This window comes from Dasypus novemcinctus, chromosome 4 (assembly GCF_030445035.2).
Source record: "Dasypus novemcinctus isolate mDasNov1 chromosome 4, mDasNov1.1.hap2, whole genome shotgun sequence".
NCBI lineage: Eukaryota > Metazoa > Chordata > Mammalia > Cingulata > Dasypodidae > Dasypus > Dasypus novemcinctus.
Genome location: NC_080676.1, coordinates 155,141,537 through 155,166,805, shown reverse-complemented (window position 1 = coordinate 155,166,805; position 25,269 = coordinate 155,141,537). Strand labels below are relative to the sequence as shown.

At 47.0% G+C, this 25,269-nt stretch overlaps 1 protein-coding gene across 1 annotated transcript in view; it reads right to left on the bottom strand.

The window, feature by feature from the left end:
• The window catches only part of CLIC6 (chloride intracellular channel 6), a 44,498-nt gene extending 36,443 nt beyond the window's left edge, over positions 1 to 8,055 (bottom strand). The window contains exon 1 of the mRNA XM_023583484.3: positions 6,495 to 8,055. Coding sequence (XP_023439252.1) covers positions 6,495 to 7,670 — 1,176 coding nt within the window. The 5' untranslated portion in view covers positions 7,671 to 8,055. The remainder of the gene's footprint in view (positions 1 to 6,494) is intronic.
• Between the last annotated feature and the right edge of the window lie 17,214 nt (positions 8,056 to 25,269).

The following is a 25,269-nucleotide window of genomic DNA, read 5'->3' as shown; positions in this document are numbered from 1 at the left end:
CCACTTGGGTAAGTTGCCGAATCCACCTATGTCTGGGTTTCTTGTTGTATAATAAAAGTAAACTTGCTGTTTAAAGGCACTTATTAAGTAATCTTATCTTGCAACCAAATGCACTCCTAATGACATTCTCATCTACATTTAATACCACAGTGTAGCACCAGCTAGGACAAGTATTATTTACAACAAGCACTAAAAATGGACCAAATTAATTACTCATACACTAACCTGAGAGCTCAAACTTGGCAGCTTCACAGAGAAAATGGTCCCATATGTAAAAGCAAGGAAAATTTAAAAAAATTTCTTTTATTCTAGCCCTGGAAAATTTCAGAGTACCATTAAGTGAAATAAATTTTGTTCCTAAGCACCAACACCTCCAAATTAAAATGCCACTTGAAGGAGAAGGAAATGGATTTTTAATGCAAGCATGAACTCCAGCTGAAGGGAGATTTGGACACTCTCTCCATATGGGGAGGAGAATGTGCTGCCAGAAAACAGGGTGGTGAGAAAATATCGGCCCCAACAATGCCCAGATACAGGGTCCAGCTGATGAGTCAGCACTCAGAAAAAGAGCAGAAAAAGAGCAGAAAAAATTCATGCTGTAAAGGGAAGGATTTAGGAGATTCAAATATCCAGTTCTCTGACTGTCAAAAAAGACCTGCATTTGCAGAATGGGAGAGTAGCTCAGACAGTGGCTAGAACAAATCCAGCGTATTTTAGAAAATCTTGAAGAATTCAAGGATCGTCAGAGGATCCCACTCTCTGTGGATCAAAAGGGAAAATGGTTGTGTCTCCTAAAATATAATTAAATGGATAATGATTTAGTGGCTACCACTGTGCCTGCCCGTCCTCCTAATACTACATGTTCCTATAGCCTCCTATTCACCCTTGCACCTCTCTCCATTCCCACCAGTGTTAATTAGGTGTAGAGAGAATAAAGGAAAGCAAGCCTTACATGGTCTCTTCCGGCCCAGCAGAGTTCTTTCTTACACTTGCTATACTGCATTGCTCAGTATCTGGGGGCCGTGCTATATGGTAAGCTCTGCCAGGGCAGGGATCTCGCTTGCCACTGTGTCCCCAGACTCTAGCATGGTGTCCAACACACGATTGGTGATAAATCCATACGCACTGAGTTAACCTATAGCTCTTTGATCCACCTGAACATAAAGAATGGACCAGAGACTTGGATTTTATGCATGCCTTCAAATTCTAGGTTCTTTGTTTCCAGGCATCTGAAATGAAAGAGTAAATTTACATACTGAAAGGACCCTGTGTGGAGTTTCTGAAGGTGTCCTCGAGGAGGCAGAATATCTGAGCTGGCCCAATGGAGAAGAGCTGGCCATGGGAAACTGAGGGCATAAAGCAGACCTGCTGTGCGGAAGGTAGAGGAGCACGACTGCTCCAGTGAGTCCAGGGCACACACCCAGGCAGGGGCCAGAGGTGTAACTCAGATACACAGTGCAGGGCCCTGGAGGGCCTGAAGCCTTATTGTCAAGAGGTCTCCATACAGAAGGGTGCCTCTGTCCCTCTGAAGGCTAAAGTGGGGGGACTGGGACAACAGGGAATGGGGCTTGCAACTAGGTTCTGCTTCTTAGTAGTGAAGTCACTTGAACCATCATCCATCCCCCAGCCAGTCACCAGAGAGCACTTACTGAGTGAGCCCACTGCTGTACCAGAGCCAATCAAGATGTGAATCTTGGGAAGCGGATGTGGCTCAAGTGATAGAGCTTCTGCCTACCATATGGGAGGACCCAGGTTCCATCCCTGGGGCCTCCTGGTGAAAAAGAAGAAGAGAGAAAGTGTGCCCGCACGGCAAGTCAGTGCCCACACGAGTGCCTGCGTGGTGAGCCAGAGCCCACGCAAGTGAGTCACGCAGCAAGATGATGAAGCATCAAAAGACAGACAAGGGGAAAGTCAAGGTGAAGTGCAGCAGAAACCAAAAATGAGGTGGCATAATTCACAGAGAACCTCTCTCCATATCAGAGGTCCCAGGATCAAATCCTGGTGGGTCCTAGAGGATAGAAAATGTAAAGAGAAGACAACACAGACAGCAAAAACAGCAGGGTGGGAGGAAGGGAAGAGAGAAAAATAAATCTTAAAGGGAAAAAAAAAATACAGGAAGAGTTTAAAAAAAAAAAAAGATGTGAATCTCACTCAGTGCAGCCAGAAGAATCGCTACCCCAGGGTATATGCAGAGGTTAGCAAAACATGATATTCTACCTCATTTTCCATCCCAAATAACCCTGTGGTTCAATGAGACAATCAGAAAACAAATTACAAATTACAAATTCTATTTCAAGGGAGAGTTAAAATGACAGAAGTATATCTAGTTCATTTCCCTTCAGAACATATAGTCCACATATGGTTATGAAATAACATCTCTTTTTCCAGTCTATGGAGACAACTCCAGCATAGAGAACTGAAGCCTGCTGGTCTACCAGGGCCACGTTCTTCTCTGGCTCTACGGTCTGGCAAAGACTGGGCAGGCTGATTTTTTTCTTTAATTTGTATTTCAGGGTGGCCGTGCTTATTCAAGGGCCTTATCCTTTTTGAGTTTTATTTTGTTCCATCATACCTTAGTTTCACTTCTCTTAGAGAACCCAAATGCGACTGCAAATGCAAGTGTTTGAGCTACATGTCAACAGTTAAATATGTGGCGTCTAAAACATAATTCATGAAATTCTTAGACCCAGCCAAGGATTATTTTAATCTGTATCCATGACTGCCCCACTCCTAGACCCTATCGCAAAGTATACGTGCTGGATTTGAGAACCAAATGTATAAGTGAGACTTCCTTGGTGACAAAATCCTGACAGCTAATGAAGCCCTTCCTTTACTCTTTGTTGGTATTATTTTTTTGGTTGTTTTCTGTTATTTCGTTATTACATTGCTACCATTTGTTGTTATGAGTGAAGAAGAAAAGAATCTCTGTTATTAAATATATTACAGGGGCGGCGGACTTGGCCCAGTGGTTAGGGCGTCCGTCTACCACATGGGAGGTCTGCGGTTCAAACCCCGGGCCTCCTTGACCCGTGTGGAGCTGGCCCATGCGCAGTGCTGATGCGCTCAAGGAGTGCGCTGCCATGCAGGGGTGTCGCCCCCGTAGGGGAGCCCCACACACAAGGAGTACACCCTGTAAGGAGAGCTGCCCAGCGCAAAAGAAAGTGCAGCTTGCCCAGGAATGGCGCCGTGCACACGGAGAGCAGATGCAGCAAGATGATGCAACAAAAAGAAACACAGATTCCCATGCCGCTGACAACAACAGAAGCGGACAAATAAGAACACACAGGAAATGGACACAGAGAACAGACAAACGGGGGGGGGGGAGAAATAAATAAATATATTACGGGGCTATCCTATAATTTAATGACAACTAATTAATACTTCTTTAGCCTGTTGTGTATGTTCCTGACTCTTCCAAGAATACACCCTTTCATACATATAAAATAAAATAAAATGAAAAATTAGTAAAATGATAATTCTCACAAAAATGGGGAATAGGAATAATCATATGGCTGAACATAGATCCAGATTTGAGTCAACTATTACTACACATTGCTAGGTAGTAAGCCGTTACTTTCTGGTGTATTTGTAACATATTTATTTTAACAGTTGGTATGTATGTTAAAGGTAAAAGTTCACGCTAATTCATTTTAAAGTATTTTTTGGCGGGATCGCACATGATGGCTCAGGAGAATGTTTGAAAGAACACTGTGGTACCCACCTTCAAAAAAATGGCACTGTGGATTCAATGCTCCAGTTATGGCAGAGAACCCCACTTCTTACTTGCTTCAACACAATTACAAAACACAGGTGGCTGGATAGCCACTATGAAATACAGATTCCCAATGAAATGGAATCCCAAGAAGAAACCTAGAAAAAGCTTAATCTAGCAAAGAGATTTTCTTCTGAACCAATTTAAGGATTTTAAATTAAGTATTACAAACAAAGACGTAACAATCTAAAAGGGTTTTACCTGTTTTTTTTTTTCCCCCTCTGGACTCTTGGATTTTGTTTTTAAAGAGAATGGCTAGAAGCTAAGAAGAAACTAAGATGCCATCACAGTCCTACCTAGAGAAGGACCCTCAGAGGGGGCATCGAGCCATCCTTGCTTGTAAGGATTGTAATCTGACTGTTTGGAGACCTGTTACTTTAATGGAAAATAAGACAGCAGCAACTGCATACCCAGGCATCAGAAGAAAACCTCTTGGAAAAGCAGCTCTTGATATGCCCCCGGCCTGTATCGACCCAAACTACCTCTGGGCACTAGCTCAGAAAACAAGTTATTTTTACTTTGCATAACATTCTTATCCCCAGGGAATGGAGGTAACTGGGTACCTTGAGGGATCTGACTGAAAATAATTTAAAAAAAAAAAAAAACAGAAATAGTCCCTTTGCAAAAATCACTTAAAGTTTGTGACTGCTGAGCAGATTTATCAAGCTCCCAGCCTGCTCATTTGAAACCGGGCACTGTTCTCAGTGCTTTACAGAATCTAGTTCTGGAAGCTCCCACAACGACCTTTTGTGGCAGGTACTATTACCAGCTGATGAGACAACAAAGGCACAGAAAGGTTTCAAATCGTGTCCCAGGTCACACCACAAGAAAGGAGCAGAGCCGGCATTCCATCCCAGACCCCCCAGCTCTAAACCATGGGCTCTTAATGACACTACATGTTCTCACGGAGTCAGCCACCAATTGGAGCGTTCACCTGTGCTCCCCGCAAAGACACAGTGGCCGAATTTCACAGGGTGGCCTGGAAAGGACAAAGCCGGCAGAGAGCAGCCGTGTGTGAAAATGAAGCGGCAAGAGCAGCACCCCCAACCCAGATGGGGGAGCAGAAAAGTCTCCCCAGAGGAGGTGGTGCTCACGCTGAGTCTTGAAGGATAAGGAGCACATAACCAGGCCAGGGCAGGGAGAGGTGGGAAGGGGCAGAAACGTGACTCAGGCAGAGGATTCAGCACAGGAGACTGCGGTTCTCCCAAGGAAGAGCTGGTAATGGGCAGGACTGGCAAAGTGGCACCTTGGGTGGTAGAGGGTAGGGGCGCCCAGGTAAGGCCAAAGAGGGAGGTGGGCAAGGACAGTGTCACCAAGAGCCTTGGGCCTGGCTACGGAGTATGGATTTGCCTGGAGAAACAGAATGCCCAGATGTCCTTTTGCCAGCTATTACAAAGGGGCTAGATGGGAGAAGGTCAAGCATGGAAACAAGGAGACGAGTTGGGAAGTTATGACAATTATTTCAAAGTTGTAATAAGAGCTCTTTTGCTGGAACTGCATAGCCATGTGACCAGAGCAACTTAAACCAAGGTGGGCAGAGGTGCAGATTTGGGGCGTGCAGCAACACTGGGCTGCAACTCCCCTGCACCACCCCTCCCCAGCCCTGTGCCATTCAGGCACCCAGTGACCTCCCCAGGGGTCGTACCCTCAGGGTGTGTCCCAATACAACATATTAAAACGTCACGGGGCGGCCAAAACTATCACTGCAAAAGCAAGTGCTAGCAACAGCACCTTCTCACTAGTGAAGAAAAAAGTCCCTCTGCTCCTTCTCCGATCCCTTACCCCTTTGCCACCCAAACAATCCTTATTGTTTGGGTGATGCTGAAACTACGCGCTTTTGGAATATTTCTTCTGCTCTTATTAGAATTCGTTTATCTTTCAGCCAATGGGGATTAGGCTGCCACTAGCTTCTGAAAGTATTTCAGAAGGATTATGATTCAACATGTAATGCACATTCTTGACCTTATTATCTTCAGATTATCTTTGGTTTTCCTGGTGCTTACTGTAGGTCTTTGCGCATGGCTTTTTTTTCCCCTGGACTTTGTCCCTGTATTTTAGAGGCCTTGTAAAAATGTCTCTTGTAGTTCAGAACTTCCTTTATCGAATTTCTCTTCCCATTTGAAATAAGGTTAAAAACATGACAGAAAACACAGATCACCAGCATCTGCTATTCTTCCAAAATAAATGATTAAATGTTCAGGAAGTGGTATGCTATTTAATTAGGGTCCATTTTCTTCCCAAAAGTCCCTTTTGGATTCCACAAAACTGGGTGACCCCTACCTTTCTGGAGCTGAAAACACTCTCACATTACAACCTATTTCATATTTTCATATTTTTTTCCCCATATTCATATTTTTTCCCCCACAAGTATTAGAGCCTCCTTTAGCAGAAACTCCTTGCAAGGCAATGGGGCACGTTGCTTTGGCCGCCCTTGAGAGGGACTTGCCGGGTTAATTTTTTTTTAATTACTTGTGTCATGACCCCCTGACTAAAAAGACCAGTTAGGAGTTTCGAGACAAAGGACGGGGGGACTGGTCCTGCATCGGCGCTTCCCATCACACCCCCACCCGACTGTCCCTTTTCTCCCAAAATTTGAAGTTCTTCCCAAACCGCTCCCAGCCCCTTCCCCAGGAAACCCCGGCCGCCACCGCAGTTGGAAAGGCGCGGCGGCAAGTGGGAACCGCTAGGTCCCCGCGCTCAGAGCTGGCCCAGTGGGGCTTACCTTGACGAAGAGGGTGATGTCGTGCTCCTGCCCGGGAGCCCCCTCCTCGGGCGCCTCGCCGTCCTCCCCGCCGCCGTCGCCGCGCGCCTGCTGGGCCCCGCGCTCGCCGCCGCCCTCCGGGGCCAGGTGGTTGCTGAGCTCGGGCGCTGGCTCGGCCGCCGCCTGCGGGTCGGGGCTGGCGTCGGGGCGCTCCGCCTGGGCGCCGGCTGCCGCTGCCTCGCTGGGCGCCGCGGGGCCCCCCTCGCCCCGCTCCGCCTCCTCCTCCTCCTGCACCTCCTCGTCGGGGCCACCCCGGTCCCCGCGCTCGCCGGCTTCCGCCCTTGCGCCCCCGGGCGTCGCCTCCCGAGACGCGTCTCCCTGGCCCTCGGCCTCCGCCGTGGCGCCCACCCCCGCGCCCCGCGCCTCGCCCGCGCGCTCCCCGGGGATGTGCTCTCCGGTCTCGGCTGCCACCGCGGCCTCAGTCGCCTCGGCCTGGGGCGGGGGACTGCGGTCCTCTCCGTCCCGGGGCTCGCCCTCGGCCCCGTGGGCCCCTCCCGCCAGGTCCTCGGCGGCCACGCTGTCCCCCGCCGGGCCCTCGGCGGCCACGCTCCGCTCGGGCTCCCCGGGGGCGCTGCTCCCGCACAGCTCCGGCTCGCGCTCCACCTCCTCCTCCGCCTCGGCGGCCGAGGACTCCCGGGCCCCCCGCTGCACCCCCGAATGGGCCTCCCCCTGCACCTCCGGCTGCTCCTCCCCCTGCACCCCTGGCTGGAGCTCCCCCCGCACCTCCTCCTGCGCCTCGCCCTGCGCGCCGCTCCCCGGGCTCTCCTCCTGCCCTCCCTGGGGGCCCTCGGCGCCCACCTGCGTGCCGCCCGGGGCGCCCTCCTCCGCCCGGCCCTCGCCCTCCGCGTCCCTCGTTCCCGGCTCCTCGGCCGCGGGAGCCCCGTCCGCGCCCCGCGCTGGCTCCCCCGCGCCCCCCGGGTGCCGCCCGGCGTCTCCTTCCTGCATCACCGCGGCCGTCGCGGCTGCGCCCTCCCCGTCGCCCCTCGGGGCCTCCGCGGCGCCCTCGCCCGCCGCCTCCCCCTCCGTGTGCGGGCCAGCCGCGCGGGGCTCGCCGGGGCGCCCCTCCTCAAGCGCCGGGCCCTCGGGCGGCCCCGGGGGCGTCGGGGCCCTCCCCTCCGGCTCCGCGGTCTCGGCCATGGCCGCAGGTCCCTGCGCTTCGCCGGAAAGGAGAACCTTTTCTGCCGCTGCTGAGGGGCCTGGTGGCGCGGGACTAGGGGCTCGGGGCCGCTGCGCCCCAGCCAGGAGGAGACCCCGACTCGGCTCGCCCTGGCCGGGCAGTTTGGCTGGTCGCGCCGGCGGTGTGCTGGAGGCGCGGAGCGGAACCCGCCCAGGCGCTGCGCCCCTGCCCTCTGGCTTAAGCTCTCTGGATTCTTCCAGCACCGCTCCTGCTTCTCCTCGAGTCCGCGTCTGTCGTCCTCCTGGGTCCCAAATCCCGACCCAGGATTCTTTGGTCGCAGGGCCTGGAAGGTGCTGGAGCTGCTGGAGAGCGCCGCTTGGCTGCTGCACCCTCTGAAGTGCCCAGCCCGCTGTCCCTGGAGCTGACCAGAAGTCCTTGGTGCCAACTCCATCCCCTTGGGGCCTGGGCGGGGTTTGTCCTTCCCGTCCCCACCCCTACTCCAACCTTTGGGTGGCCTGGGTGCCTGGCCAATGACAGCCTTTCTTGTAGCACTTGTGGATTTTAGAGAATAGATCCTCCTAAAAATGCTGGTGTTTTCGGGAACAGCCTCAAGTTCCTGGACCATTTAAACCACCTCCCAACACACACCCAGCATCCAAAACACCTAATCCCAGCTGCCTGCTCCACCGGCTCCGCAAAGATGCCCACGTTGTGCCTCAGTGTTCAAATCGGACAGTGATAAATTGGGGAGGGAGGGAGCAGGAAAGCCACGTGGTTGCCTTCCCATTTTCACAGGCCCTTCCTGTGAGGTTCCAGGGGCCCCCCAGAAAGGTCCAGCAGCTGTGGCCCAAAATGGGCTCTGCTGCGTGAGGGCCCCTCCCTGGGCGTTGCAAGTGTTGTACATCAGGGAGTCTGCGCAGGACAGGTTCCATCCCTCACCTGCCTGGCCCTGAAGACTAAGCAGCTGTGACGCTTCCAGATTCTCCTGCATTTTTTAGGACCATAACCTGTGCTTCGATATCTAAGTGGTTGTTAAGGATTTGGGGAGCAGGCATGGGGAGATAAGAACAACAGATAGATGTGAAGGAGAGCAGTTGTGGAATTCCCAGGGTTGGGAGTCTCCCAGAATCACAGACCAGATACTTTTCCTAAAAAAAAAAAAGTTAGGATGAAAATGGTGTAGTAGGCTTACTATGAGCCAAGCTGGGTAATATGGGTGGGAGCTGGGAGGGACTGGGTTGCCCAAGATGGCACAGTCTAAATGTGGTGGAGCCGGGCTCCCAACTCAAGACGATCTGAGTGGGCAGCTTCTTCACTGCTCTGATCCTGCCATGTCAAGTCCACAGAGGGTTCTATTTTCATTGAATGCATTGGGCATGGCTTCGATGTGACTTGAAGTCTCCCATGTGGCCACTCACCAGGAGATATCCTTCCACATCCCAGTACCTTCACCAAAAGATGCCAGGCAGGGAGCCCAGTTACACCCAGCTTTCTGCCACCTTTTCCCAAGGTTGTACCCTATCTGTCTGAGAGGGAACCAGGCAGAAGTTTATTGCCGCAATGTATGGCACCCCCACCTGGAGCTGGACAGGCGTGTCAGATGCAGACCCTGCTCTCGGAAACTCCGAGCACTTAGAAAAGAAATCCTGCCGCCTTCACCAAGATGAGAAAGCAGCCACCACCCTTGTTTCTTAAGAGAGGGGTGAAGCCAGCACCCTCGGCACCGAACAGGCTAACACAGCTTGGCACAACCCCTTTTGCAGTCCCCTTGGGGCCAGATGTGTTTCAGAATACAGAATTCTTAGAAAGATGATCCAGTGCTTATACTGTATATTACAAAACACCACATACCACCCTGTGATCAGACATGTTAGTACTTCTGCAGTGACAGATAAACATTCATATTAAAAGGATATATAAAAGCCATACATAGCTTCCTAACAGCCCATTTCAACTCTCACCTCCAAATGAGCTCAGGTCAGTCTTGTTTTGCTTCCAGATGAGCCGTCAAAAACAAAAAGCCTGCACTTTTCACAGCTTTGGGAAGACTGTGTATTTATTTGCATAGTATGAATAAATTCAAGATTAGCTACATCTACACCTGTATTCTTAATTACAAGCCGACTGCTTCCAATGCTTTGACAAAGAACCAAATTCGAGATACAAACTTACATAATAATATTCCCTAAACTTGAACTCAGGTAAATTTGTTAAGTATGCTCTGGTTACAGGAGGGCTATCATCTCTAAAAAAACCTTCTTTTGAATTGGGTCCAGAGAGCAACCAATCGATAGATGTTGACTTGACTCAGTCACAGACAAGGCCTCGGCTGGTTGGTTGAGAAGCATCCCTGGCTGGTGTCCTTGTCGGACAATTTTAATAAAAGCTCTTCTGTCCTGGTCACCGACCCTCCACTTCACATGAGCCTCTTTCATTGTCCACGATCTGGAGTCACTGACTCACATCGATGGTGGCTCTCAGAATCACATCATTCGGTCTTTGTAAAGAAGCTTTCACTTTCTAATGACGGTCTTTCTGAAAAGCAATTTTAAATTTTTATATCAGTTTTCTGTAATCAAGTAAAGCTTGTTTAAAAACTTAATACAGCCTCAGTGCCAAAATTACGGAAATCAGAAAATAACGGAGTTCTTTACAATTTTTCCATAACCCCATACCCACAATAAACACTTTCTCCATTTTGAGAGAGAAACAGGAGGGGGTACACAACAATGAACAAGCCTGAGAAGGTCCCTCCCTTTGGGGGTGGGACAAAAATAAACAAACATTTAAATAAAATGTTTTGGGATGATGTTAAGCATTATAAACACATGCACACGTGTGCACTTACTGAAAACTTTAAAACTCCTCTATCTTCCTCTTACACCCCATCCCAGCATGTCAGCAAGTTCATTGGCTCAACTTCTAAGAATACATCCACAACCCAGCCTGGCCCCACCAGCCCCGTTGCTACCACCCTGGTCCAAGCCTCTGCTATCTCCTGTCATTTGGTTTATCTCGGTCACTCCAGGCTGTTCTCAGCCCCACAGCCAGATGACCCTCCTTGGAAATCGCAAGTCTGATCACGCCACCTGCGAGCTCAAAATCTTTCAAAGGTTTTCTACCTCGCACCAAGAGAAAGTCAAGTCCTTGCAAATGAACTGCGAGGCCCTATAAAACCAGGCAGCCGATCGCTTTCAGGTCTCATTTCCCACTCCCCTCTCCTGGCTCACTGGTCCCTACCACGCCAGCCTCCCTGCTCTTTCTAGAACTCCCTGGGCAGCCCTCCACCTGAGACATCTGCTGTGTGTTCGTGACTCAGTCCCTTGCCTCATGCAGGTCTTTGATGAACCTATTTTCTCTGAGCACCCATTTTAGAGCACAACCCCTACTCTACCATCCTGACTTGTCTCTATTTTTCCCATCTATGTGTTATGTATTTTACTGTTTTATTATCTGACTTCTCCTCCGTAGTCTCTGTGAAGGCAGAGGTTTTTGTGTCCCACTGACAAGAAAAGGATCAAGCCTGTAGCAGAAGCTCAATAACCATGTGCTGAATGAATGAAGACACACGTGCTTTCATATACCTAAGTAGCAACCAGAACCAGTTTTAAAAAGTACCTTTTCTCAGTTGGTTTTATACTTTGGGGGACAAGCTCATGTCACAAGACATGCTATTCACAGAAATTCTTATACACTGACTTTGTGCGTACTTCAGTGAATGCTTTTAATTATTAGCAAGGGCCAAGTCAGTTCACAGAAGGGAATACAGAAGAAAATGCCAAATAAATAGGGTTGTGAAGGTCGCTGTAAAGGCACTTAGAAATGTACACATTGTTAACTTGGCAGCCAGCACTAGGATTAGCTATTTAAATACTAGGGAGAGTTAAACAGAGGTGATCAATTCAGGAATGAAAGACGGGAGGCAAAAATGTTGATATTTAAGTCGCTTTTAATAATTACAGAGCTTTCCTACTATACATTATGTGGAATCAAGAAGCAGTGATGTGCTGCGGTGACAAAGCAAACCTCGAGGACTTATAAACAATTTCAGGGTTTTTTTCTGTTTCCAAAACAAATGGACTCCTTCCCAAGGAGAGCCTCTCTTTCTCTAGAAGGTCCCTGCCCCTTTGAGAAGAACTCCTGGGAAAACGATATACCTATAGCATATAGTTCACAGGATCCACTTATGGTTGAAGAAAAGTTCATCCCGTGCTCTGATTTCCCTTCAAACATCTCCTCCTCCTCACCTGCAATGACCCCAAACCCTGCTTCTCAAGCTGCCTGGGTTTGTTCGGTTACTTGTCAAGGTGTATTTCAGTTAAATGGAGGATATCACTGCAAAATAAGCCAAAACTAAGAGGCAGGGATTGCCAAATCTGCCCATCAGTGATTTCAAAGCAGGTATATAGCATCTTCCAAGTCAACTAGAATGTTATAGAAACAAATCCAAGGGAAGGCACAAATGATGTCATGGTGAAATGGGTGCCTTCTCAGGGCAGACTGCCTGGTCTAAACCCCCACCTTTTTTTTTTAACAAACACCCCACCTGTCTTGTGTCACCTGTGTGATTTTAAGTTTTCATCTGGAAAATTGGGGTTTACAATAAAACCACTACTCTTTTGTTTTGGTTTGGTTTTTGTTTTTTTTTAAGATTTATTTATTTATAAAATCCCCCCCCCCCCCCCCCCGTTGCTTTGTGCTTGCTGTCTGTGCTTTGTGTCCATTCACTGTGAGTTCTTCTGTGTCTGCTTGTCTTCTCTTTAAGCAGCAATGGGAACTGATCCTGGGACCTTTTGGAATGGGAGAGAGGTGCTCAATCTCTTGTACCACCTCAGCTCCCTGGTCTGCTGTGTCTCTTATTGTCTCTGCTCTGTGTCTCTTTTCGTTGAATCATCTTGCTGCACCAGCTCTCCACACCGGCCAGCACTCTGTGTGGGCCAGCTCTCTGCTTGGGTCAGCTTGCCTTCACCAGGAGGCCCCAGGAATCGATCCCTGGATCTCCTATATGGTAGACTGGAGCCCAATCGCTTGAGCCACATCCGTTTCCCTTGGCCAGGAGCTTTGAAACAGCAGATGGGGGGAGATATTTTTTTGTGTTTAGGGAGACTGTCATCCCTTAAAATACATCCCACAGATTACTAATGAATCCTGATGAGAAGTTCTTTGAGATGATGGAAAGATTACCATATGTGCATCTAAAAATCTAGTCTCAAATCCTAACTACTTATTGGCTTTGGTTGTTTTTCATCAACAAATATTTATTGAGTACCTTTTAAAAGTCAGACCCTGAACTAGGCTCTGCATATACAGCAATGAACAAAACAGATATAATTCTCCCTCTCCCTCACAGACAATAAACAAAAATATACTTAGTTATCATTGTGATGATTGCTGGCAAGGAACAAACGAGATGCCCAAGAGAGATGCTTTAGCGAGGTGGGCAGGGAAGGCCTGTCTGCTGAGGTGATAAACTTACAGCACTGGGGTCTTCTGAACATTGAAAGAGATCATGTGTGAAAGTGTCTGGTAAGCTGTGAGAGCTCGGCACAATTGCCAACTACTATTATTAATTTGCTTGCAGTTAATGACTGGTCCTATTGTTTTTACTACTTAGATGTTGGAACCATCCGCATTCTTCTGTAATAAAGGAAATCTATCCAAAGTATGAATCCCTTGACCTTGTCAAAAAAAACTAACTCCCATGACCTCGAGCACCCATAGAAACACAAGGGGTTAGGGACTTCGACTTCCTACGCCTCCACTTTTAAAGAAAGCAGTGGGAGAGGAGGATAAAGGGAAAGGATGGCACCAGAGCCTGTCTTGTTCCTACGTATCCAACCACACTTCTCACCTTCCAGGACTAGGTAGGCTCTGAGTAACCAAGAGATGCACACGCTGTTCACTGTGAAACTTCGCAATCCTTTGTTTTGATCATTCTATCTGTGAAAAAGTATGTCCTTTGTCTGAAAATTAAATCAGCATCTCTTATGTGATACTGGTACGGAGTTGTCATCTAGGAAAACCATTTCTGTGCTACTCAAGGAATTGAGAAAACCCACCTGTCCATCCATCGATCATCTATCCATCCATCCATCCATCCATCCATCCTTCCATGCATCATTCTACATATTTATTCTGAGTAACTTCCATGTAACACAGGCTTCACTGGTTTAAGAGAAATAAAGATGAGAAAACTAAGGTTCCCACCCTGCTGTACAGCTCTACAGAGTGGAAAAAGCTCACTAAACTCTAGAGTTTCTGATAGGTTCATGCTGATTTCCCATGCTTCCCTTATCAATAACTTAATTACAGATTTGTTTTTAAAAATGGTGAACTATACTCTATGAGTCCACATATCCCACAGCCATGCTTTTTCAAAAGATTTCTGCTACATGTACTTATTTATCTACTTATTTATGTATCACACATAGAATGAAATTATTTAGCCCATGATTTTATTCCAGGGTGTCTTACTAGCATTTGAGTTTTTCTTTCTAATTTTGGCTGAATTTTGTAGCAGTTTGATAATATTTATAAATTCCAAAAAGAAGGATTATGTTTGTAAACTGGTCTGTTCCTCTGGGTGTGATCCCCTTTGATTGCATTAGATTCAGCTGAGAGGTCTTTGACTAAATTATTAACATAATCAAATTTTTAATCAAAATGAGGGCTGGATTCTATCAGGGCTGAGTCCACACCCCCTTGGTGGGCTTTTTAAACAGACGGTTACTCAAGAAGACACAGAAGAAGAAGATACAGAAGAGGAGAGAACTTTGTCATCTCGGTCCTGCCATGGGACAAAAAGGAGAAGACTCAGACAGCTGAAGCCCTGGGGAGAGCTGAGCCATTCTCCTGATAGCTTGCAGCCAAAGAGACCAGAGCCCTGAGCAGGGCTGGAAAGAAACAAGCCCTCCAGTCTATAGCTGAGATCCAAAGAAGCTGGGCCAACGGAGCCTTAAGAGGAAGAGGAAGGCTGAACCCCTGCCGAGATCAGCAACCATCTTACTTCAATACATGGCAGCAGACTTTGGGGGAGGAAGTACCTCTTACAGAACCTTGAGTTGGACTCTTAAAGGCCTTGTAATTGTAAGCTTCTACCCCAAATAAGGACCCTATGTAAATGCCAACAGATTTCTGGTAATTTGCAACAGCACCCCTTTGGCTGACTAATATAGATTTATAATTTGGTTGAACCAGAAAGAGATAAAGGTAGAGAGGGAGGGTCTGCCTTTGTGGGCCTCAGCTCTGTCTGCACCCTTTCCCTGGAGACGCACATGTTTGCGGAGAGTGAATCCAGTGACCGCAGTCTCCTCAGCTCACCAAGAGAGTCTTGGATCACGTGATCTTGGAATCCTGTCAATGCTTGAATTCTATAATCTATGACTTAATAGCTCACATATCGGAGAAGTCACTAATCAGAGCAGAATGAAGCTGAGACTCAGGAAGTGAGCAATCAAGGTCCCTAAAGCCAAAATCAATAGAATCGAGTTTGCCTCTTAACGTTTTACTCAACCATGGACTTGACCAACTCTCATTCAGAGCTCGTGACTTCATTCCAAATTCAGTCTAACCTGTGATCTGGTTTCTAAATCCAGAATACATTAGAAACAGCAAATGGGCTGAACAAGCTGTCTTCATACAAACAAAACGCTTAAGTTAAAAGCCAAGAGTGCTTAATGTCTTAAGTTTCAATTATCAGTGTTTACTGAGAACAGGACTTCTTGGTTGTATTAATTTCCTAGAGCTGCCATAACAATTTATTACAGGCTACCTGGCTTAAAACAACAGACATTTATTCTCTCACTGCTGAAGGCCATGAATCAATAGTCACGGTGTCAGCAGGGCCAGGCTCCTTGGGGTGGTTTGAAGCTGTCTGTATCCCAGAAAAAACATGCTCTTAAATCTAATCCATTCCTGTGGTGTGAGCCCATTGTAAGTAGGACCTTTTGATGAGGTTCCTTCAGTTAAGGTGTGGCCCAGCCCAGTCAGGATGGGTCTTCAGCCTACTCCTGGAGTCCTTCATATGCAGATGGAATTCAGACATTCGAGAGAGAGAAAGCCACAGATGGAGCAGCCAGAGACTGAACATCAGAGGAGCCCAGAGGCGCTGCCATGTGCCTTGCCATGTGGCAAACCAAAGATCAAGGATCGCTCACAGCCAGCCTCTGAAACCACAGTTTTTGGGGAGAACGCATTACCCTGGTGATGCCTTGATTTGGACTTTCTTTTTGCCTCAAAACCTTGAGCTGGGAAGCGGATGTGGCTCAACTGATAGAGCGTCCGCCTACCATATAGAAGGTCCAGGATTCGATACCCAGGGCCTCCTGGCCCGTGTGGTGAGCTGGCCCATGCGCGGTGCTGCCACATGCAAGAGTGCCATGCTGCGTAGGGGAGCCCCACATGCAAGAGTGCACCATGCAAGGAGAGCCACCCTGTGTGAAAAGCGTAGTCCACCCAGGAGTGGCACCACACACATGGAGAGCTGACGCAGCAAGACAATGCAACAAAAAGAGACACGGATTCCCAGTGCTGCCTGACAAGAATGCAAGCAGACACAGAAGAACACACAGCTAATCGACACAGAAAGCAGACAACGGTGGGGGGAGGAGGGGGAAGGGGAGAAAAATAAATAAAATAAATCTTTAAAAAAAGCCTTGAGCTAATAAACTTCCATTTTTTTAAGCCAAAAATTTCATGGTATTTGCTTCAGCAGCCTAGGAAATGAAAACGGTCTTGTTCTTAGGTTCAGTTCTTCAGTTGGTTGGCAATTACTCCACAGCCAGCAGCAACGAAAGGTCTCAGTGCCGTTCATTGACCCCATACTGCAGCCCTTAAAACAGCAATAAGAGGGTGTCCTGGAAAGAGCCTGATGCCCAAGGTGCTCTTGGCAGGAGAATTGGGAAACCACCAGGCAACTAAGACGTCTCCATGGCACCTGGCACTCAGCAGCAGGTAGGTGGTTCCCGCAAGTAGTGGAACCAGGTGTGCTAACCAGACTTCTTGCTTTCTAGCTGCTTAACTTGGGACAAGTTACTTAGCTGCTCTAGGATTTAGTCCCCTCCCCCCATGGTGTGAGCCTGCTAGTGCCTTTCTACTGAGCATGTGAAGAGTCAGGTGTATAAGGTACTGAGAAGGATGCCAGCAAAGTAAATACCCTCTGACCATCATCACTCACCATTATCTGAAAAGACTTTGGAATCAGCATTTTTGGATCCACGAGATCAAATTAGTGGTATGAACCCCATGGAACGATTGTCTACACACCAGTTAAAGAATAAGTTGGACTCACCCTTCTCTTGTGATGGTCCAAGCCACTTTATCTCTAGCTTGGACCATGAAAAGCAACCTACCTGTCTCCCTGCCTCCACGCTTGCCCCTAGGGTCTGTTCTCAACCCAGCAGCCTGAGCAATCATTTAAAATTGTAAATTGTCACTCCCCTGCTCAAAACCCTCCAACTTACAAACAAATCTGAAGTCTTTCCAGGGACTCTGACTCTCTAGATGACTTGGTGCCATCTCTGGCCTCCACTCTCCTGCTTCACTGATCCTCATCATTGTCCCACACTCATTCTAAACCAGCCCCCCTGCCTGAGGCTCTCTACCCCACCTCCTATTGCAGGTCCCTGCAGAGGTTGCTCAAAACTGTCTTCCCTGATCATCCTGTGTGAAACAGTTTCCACCCCACACCCTCCATCCCCTGCCCCTGCTCATTGTTCTACTTGTTTATTGCCTGTCTCCCCACTGATAGGAAGCTCCAGGAGGGCAGGGAGCCTGTCGTCCTCACTGTTGTTTCATCAGCACCTAGAACAGTGCCTGGTATACAGGAGGCTTCCAATAAACTCTGCTATAGGAATGAACGATATTTGTCCTGACTTGTTGTCTAAACTGACCAGATGGCTTAGACAGCCAATGTTCTTTTCTTAAGGAATATTTTATTTTGCTGGGACTGCTATAACAAGTTGTGTGGACTGGTCGGCTTAAACAACAGGAATTTATTTTCTCACAGTTTTGGAGCCTGGATGTCCAAAATCAGGAAGTCGGCAGAGTCATGCTTTCTCCAAAGTTTGTAGCATTCCAGCGGTGCTTGCCAGCAACCCACAACTCAGTCTCTGCCTTTGTCTGGCCATCTGTACATTTGTCCCCTGCTCACTCCCACTACCATGTCCAAATTTGCTCTTAAGGACTCCAGTCAAATTGGCTAATTGGATTAAGGTCTACCCCATTCAGTTTGGCCCCATCTTAATAGGATCTTGGAAGATCCTTCACACCCACAGGACCACGGATTAGGACTTGAACCTGCTCGTGGGGGGGGGGGGTATGAGTCACTCCGCCACAGGGAGCAAATGTCCTGCTCATTTATTCACCCAATCATCCCTGAAATATTTGTTAATTGGCAAAATTTTCTCCATAGTTCACACCCAGATAGAGATGAATTAGCAGCTCACTTTGTGAACTAGCTATAACGTCAAGATTTACATGTTGCCACCTCTTCCATCCTTCTAAGAACACCTGTACAGGAGGAAGTCAGGAGCTTCCTTCCTTTCTCTTGAGGCTCCCCCTTCACTTGGGTGGCCCAAGAACCTGGAGAATTTCATTAGCCAAAGGGGTGAGAAGTAACTGGTTTCCCTGCCTCCACCCAATGCCACTGCTCCAGCCCAGGATGCATCTCCCCACCGTGGGGAAGCCCCACCCTGGTTCCTGCAGGCCACAGGGGTCAAACGTGGAAGGAGGATGGCCCATTCGCAGCTCTCAGTTCAGCCAAGGGTGTTTCCCAGCTCATGCCTCTCAGTCAGTCCTGTTGAGGGTTCACACAGCCAGGCCCTGCCTGAGGCCCAAGGTGGCCCAAGAACCTGAGATTAGGAAGAGTCTAGCACCGACACCACACCTCCTCCCCTAGGGATGGGCTAGCTTCCCCCTGACCCTCAAAACTAAAGATCCTTTTCTATACAAGCCCAGTAACCTAGGGCAACCCCACCCACACCTACCTTTCCATGAGCTCAGATACCTGTCTGGCCCTTCTTTTGCTGAGATATTAGATGGCAGCCTCTTTCATCTGAGAAGAAAAAATAAACGCATGGTGAGCAACCTACATGGCGTTGTTCTGGAAGGCTCCCTGCTACATTTGTAAATGATGGACAGCTTTTCCAAAATTCTATTTTATATAATCGTTTAAGTCCCTGAACTTCACAGATGGCCCTGATAATATATATGAACATATGGGATTGCCTTTAAACAAAATTTCAGAATAAGCCAAGGGCAGACCTAGCCCAACCTTCTTCCTCTTTTCCTTGCACTGTAACTTGCCAGCTGGGTGTCTTTGCATGAGTCACGTAAAACCACCAGACCTCGGATTCCCAACCTGTGCTGTTGGAAAATGATCCCTGCCCTGTAAAATTCACAGGGCTATCTGAGACCAAGGGAGAAATCATTGCAGACAAATCCATAAGCTCTAAAGAACCTTTGGCAGTTGCCTGAAACTATACCATATTGGACTTTGGTGAGAGAATGTAAATAAAATACATCCTGAGCTTTTTATAATGAAGGATTGAATAAGGCACTAGGTACATAGTAGGAAGGAAAAAACTCCTAGAATTTTTGGAGGGGTGAGAGAATGAGTAAAGAGTTACACTTCAAATCAACGCTATTTGGAGATTTGATTTTTTTAAAATATGTATTTATAAATCCAAGTGGTTTTAAAGGTATTGCCAGTCTGTGTGTCCCCAGTGCACATATATTCATTTCATCGGAAGAAAATCTTGTTGGGTGAGTGCAGAAACATTTGATATACATTAAACTCGAAAGCCGTCTTATTAGCCTGTCTTCAAACCAGGAAGTTGAATTTTCCCAGAATTAGATTGGCTCAAGTTTCAACAGAAACTCAGGGCTCACAAAACACCATTTGCATTTTTCTACCCCTAGCTAAACTCCTCTTGCTTTATTTTTTCTTTTGATTTCTTCATGTTTGCCGTTAGAGGCACTGTTCTGTATGCAGGTGGCAGGTCTTCTGAAGTAGACGTAAAGTGAGATGTTTCACTAGCAGGGGACTTTGAGGATTTGGGTTTTTTTCCAACTTCTTTTTCATCATTTTTGAAGACACCATTGTTGGGCTGTGGTAAACTGAGCAGGTTCTGAAGTCATGGACATGACTAGGGATCATGAATGGACTGGGAGAGAGTGAAAATACAACATAAACTGTGTATAAACTGCTGTGTAGCAGTGCTCCAAAATGTATTCATCAAATGCAGTGAATGTGCCACACTAATAAAGAGGTTGTTGATGTGAGAAAAGTGGGGGTGGGGCATATGGGAATTTTTTTTTTTTAAGGTAGCATTTTGTGTGCTCTATGTATCTTTTAAAAATAAATAAATTTTTAAAAATTCTGTACAGGTACTTTTATCTCATCTAGTCCTAAAAACCAGTCCAATTGTTCCTCCAGTGTTCAAAAAGATACATAAGTGAACACAGATTCGTTAAACGACATGATCAAGTTCCCCTTGTTAGTGAAGAAAATGAAGAGAAAAAATTCTTAATCATAATCATATCTCATAAAACTAAACCCCATGTTTTTACCTTTAGCACGGATGTAGTACCTTCTTTGCTTTTGCTACAAATATCTTACAATATTACTGTTAACTATAGTCCATAAGTTACATTAGTTGTATTTTTCCCATGTGTCACCATATTCTTAACAGCTTGTAGTAGAAGAATTTTCTTGTATTTATATTATGAACCACAGTCCTCATCTACCACAGAAATCACTGTTACTCAGTCTCTGTATTATCCGCCAGCAGTCCTGCAAACGGCATTTAACCTCCCTAGACTGCCCATTTCAGCCACAATCACGTCCACAAATCAGTATGTTGTTACACTCACCATAATGCTGAATGATGTCCTACCATCAGCTCGGTCCATTACCACATATTTACAATTCACCTTATTAAACATTCGACATACATCCAGCTTCAGCTGCCCCTTCTCAACTCACATCCTATCTTCCACCAGCCTACACTCCAAAGTCTAATTCCACACCACTACCCTTTGCCTTTAGTTCTTATCAGTGAGACCATGCAATATTCATCCTTCTGTGACTGGCTAATTTCACTCAACAGAATAGACTCAAGACTCCTCCACGTTGTCATGTGCTCCCCCAGTTCATTTCTTCTAATGGCTGAATAAAATTCCACTGCTTGTATATACAACACATTTTTTGTCCATTCATCGGTTGACAGGCACTTAGATTGTCTCCATCTTTTAGCAATTGTGAAGAATGCCACTGTGAACATCGGTATGCAAATATCTGTTTGCATCCTTGCTTTCAGTTCTTCTGAATATATTCCTAGTAGCAGGATTACCAGATGGCAGTTCTATACTTAGCTTCCTGAGAAACCACCAAACTGTCTTCCACAGAGGCTGCACCATTTTACATTTCCACCAACAGTGAAGAAGTGCTCCTATTTCTCCACATCCTCTCCAGCACTGCAGTTTTCTGTTTTTTAGTAAAGTCTATTCTTTGAGGCATGAAATGATATCTCATTGTAGTTTTGATCTGTATATCCTTAATAGCCAGTGATGTTGAGCATCTTTTTACATGCCTTTTTGGCCATTTGTATTTCCTCTTTGGAAAGATGTCTATTCAAGTCTTCTGTCCTTTTTTTTTAATTGGGTCAGTTATCTTTTTTTTTTTTTTTTAGGTACCAGGACCAGGGATTGAACCCAGGACCTCATATGCTGTAAGCTGTTGCTCAACCACTTAACCACTTTGGCTCCCTTTAGTTGTTTTTTTAGTTTTGTTTGCTTGTTGTTTGTTTTTTTGTTTTTAGAAGGCACCGGAGACTAAAGCCAGGACCTCCCATGTGGAAAGCAGGCACTCAACCACTTGAGCCACATCCGCTCCCTTGGGTTGCTTATCTTTTTGTCATTTAACCATGTGATCCTTTATATAACACGGAAATCAAACACTTGTCAGACATGTAGTTTCTGAAGATTTCTTTTCCCATTGAGTTGGCTGCCTTTTCACTTTCCTAACAAAATTTTGCTTTTTTTCTTTCTTTTTTTTTCTTCTTTATTTTCTTTTAAATGTTACATTCAAAAAATATGAGGTCCCCATATACCCCCCACTCCACCCATGCCACCCCTCCCACATCAACAAACTCTTCCATCATTGTGGCACAACCACTGCACCCGGTGAATACATTCTGGAGAACCGCTGCAGCACATGGACAGTGGTCCACATTGTAGTCCACACTCTCCCCCAGTCCACCCAGGGGGCCACGACAGGACACACAACGTCCAGCATCTGTCCCTGCAGCACCACCTAGGACAACTCCAAATCCTGAAAATGCCCCCACACCATATCTCTTCTTCCCTCTCCTGATCATCAGCAGCCACCATGGCCACCCTCTCCACATCACTATTACAATTTCTTCCCTTACTAATCACAATAGTTCCCCAGCAGAACACCAGCAAGTCCACTCTAATCCATACTCTATTCCTCCATCTTGTGGACCTGGGATGGCTATGTCCAGTCCCCCTCTACATCAAGAGGGGGCTTAGATCCCACAAGGATGATGGATGCAATTCTCCTGCTTGCAGCTGTAGGCACTCTTGGCTCCCTGGTGTGGTGGTTGACCCTCTTCACCTCCCTGTCAGCTGGCCAGGGTAAGTCCAAGAAACCAGAGGGTAGGAGCTGCAAGTCTGCTGAGGCCCAGGGCCTGGCTGTCACATGGACAGTTCAGAGATTCAGGTCTCCTGAGTATATACCAACCCAAACGCCAACCACAGGACCGGTGAAAGTAACAGAAGAGGCATGTATAGAAAGGTTATATCTGAATCCAACTTCATCACACTCAGGAACACAAACTCCAAAGTAAGGCCAACTGACATGGCCCTGAACTCCAGAGCCATCTGCCTTGACCATAGAACCTGTGGGTCGCTGCAGCCCTCAGGAGAACCAGCACCTGGGTTTCCATCTACCTTGGCTGTCTCTGGTACCCTGCTGAGGCGTGCATAAGCATCACCACCTGATGACCTCCCGGCTCTTTTTTGGAGACTCTTAGCCATATAAACTCACTTGTCCTTTCCATTTCCCCCTTTTTATCCAAAGTCAAAAAGCAGTTTTAACACCTGATATCACATATAGGCTGAGATATTCTGCCAGTCTGAGTTGACCTCTTTGTTCGTGGTCATTTTGTAGTGACATCATCAGCTGGTGCTTGGAGTAATCCCTCGGTGCCAGGGAGGCTCATCCCTAACAAAATCGTTTGAAGTACAAAAGTGTTTAATTTTGAGAAAGTCCCACTTGTATATTTTTTTCTTTCATTGCTCATGTAATCTTGAAAATATATAGCTCTACATTTTATATTTAGGTCCTTGATCCATTCTGAATTAATTTTTGTATCAGGTGTGAGACAGGGGTCCTCTTTCTTTCTTTTAGATGTGGATATCCATCCAGTTTTCCCAGCACCATTTGTGGAACAGGCTGTTCTGACCCAGCTGGGTGGGTTTGGTATCCTCGTCAAAAATCACTTGACCAGAACTCTCAATTCAATTCCATTGGTCAATCTGTCTTTTGTAGTGCCAGTACTGAGGGGTTTTTACCACTGTAGCTAGATAATATGCTTTTTTAAAAAATCTCTCCCCATCCCCCATCCCCTCGCTGCTTACACTTGCTATGTCTGCTCCTCTTCTTTGTTTCTTTAGGAGGCACTAGGAACTGAGCCTGGGACCTCCGATGTGGAAGGGAGGCGCCTAATTGCTTAAGCCAGCTCTGTTCCCTACTGTTGTTGTGTTTCTCATTATGTTTTTCTTCTCGTGTCTCTTGTTGCATCATCTTGTTGAGTCAGCTTGCCGCACCTGCTTGCTCTCTTGCTCATCTTATGTCAGGAGGCGCCAGGAGCCTCTGCTCCCTGCTTTTCTGTGTCTCTCTTAGGTTTTACCTCTTGTGTCTCTTTTTGCATCATCTTGTGTCAGCTTGCCATGCCTACCCATTGTGCCAGCTTGTTGTTGTCTTTAGGAGGAACCAGGAACTGAACCATGGACCACCCATGTGGTAGGCGGGAGCTCAACCACTTGAGCCACATCTGCTTCCAAAGATAAAATGCTATAAAGTCAGGAAATGAGAGTCCCCAAACTTCGTTCTTCTTTTAAAAGATATTTTTGGCTATTTGGGTCCCTTACTCTTGCAGATAAATTTTATAATTGACTTTTCCAATGTTACAAAGAAGGCTGTTGGAATTTTTATTGGGACAATGCTGAACCTTTATTTCAGCTTGGGTACAATTGACATCTTAAAGATATTTATTCTCCCAACCCATGAGTACAGAATATCCTTCCATTTATTTAGATCTTGGTGTTTTTTAGCTATGTTTTATAGTTTTCTGAGCACAGGTCCTTTTAAGTCCTTGTTTATTTTACTCCTAAGTTTATTCCTAAATATTTGATTTTTTTAGTCACTATCGTAAATAGAATCCTTTTCTAACTTCCTCTCTACATCCACACAAAGGGACACATCTCAGTAATCAAAAGGAACATGCTATAGTTACACAACACAGGGTGAATCTCAAATACATTACGAAAATTGAAGAAGTCAGACTCAGGCTACATGTTACATGATTCCATTTACATGAAACTCTTTTCAAGTCAAAAACTTTCCAGACAGAGAACCGATAGGTCCGTGGTTGGCTTGGCCGGGGGAGGGGGTGGAGGGAGGGAGGAGAGCAGTTGGCTACAAAGGCGCACAGGGGATTTGAGGGGCTGGTAGAATTTTTGTATTTCGATGTCTCTAAACATTACCTAACAATACTATAAATACAACCTGAATGCTAATAGACTGAATCTTCCTGGCGTCCCAGCTCTCTCTGATGATGTAAACGGCCCATTGGGAAGTCGTCCCATCCCGAGAAGAGAGAGAGCAGGCCAGCCTCCTTGCCCGCGCCTGAGCCTCCGTCTCACCTGGTTCCCCTGCTGAGCACCTGGCTGCCCTGCCTGACACCGTTTCCGCCTCCTGCGCGCTCCCCTCCTCCACACGGCAGTCCAGATGAACCTCTTCTCTGTTTCAAACACACCAACTTACACTTTACAGCCTTACACTTACAGCCCCAATCCAGACACTTCTGAGAAGGAAAGTAGTTAGGCTGGGGCTCCAGGTGTAAAGCACGGAGGCCATCCTGGCAAATCAGGACGCGTGGCTCCATGGCTTGGCAGACACTGATTGGAGATTGAGGGGTGATGACGGGCAGCGTGTTGGGGCTGGTCACATCAGAGCCACAACAGGAAAACAATGCTTTCTAATTGAGTATTAATCCGATGGAGCCTTCATTTGGGCCATTCCCGCCCCCTAGGGAATTTTCACTGGTTACACCTTCTCACTTGTGTTGGGGATCCCAGATTCTCCCTCTTCACCTCATCCCTCATGACCCCCGTGCTTTGTTCACGCTCAACCCCCAAGTCCCCACCCATTTATTATGCAAAGTAGTTTCCCCGTCTCTCTGTCTCTTTCCTTACCCAATCTGCCTGTGTGCTGAGGTCTGGACTCCAAAATCAAAGTCACCCTTCGGGGGCGGGTGCTAATCCATTCTCTCCCCGATAGGACTCCTCCATCTGCTCATAAACCACAATAGA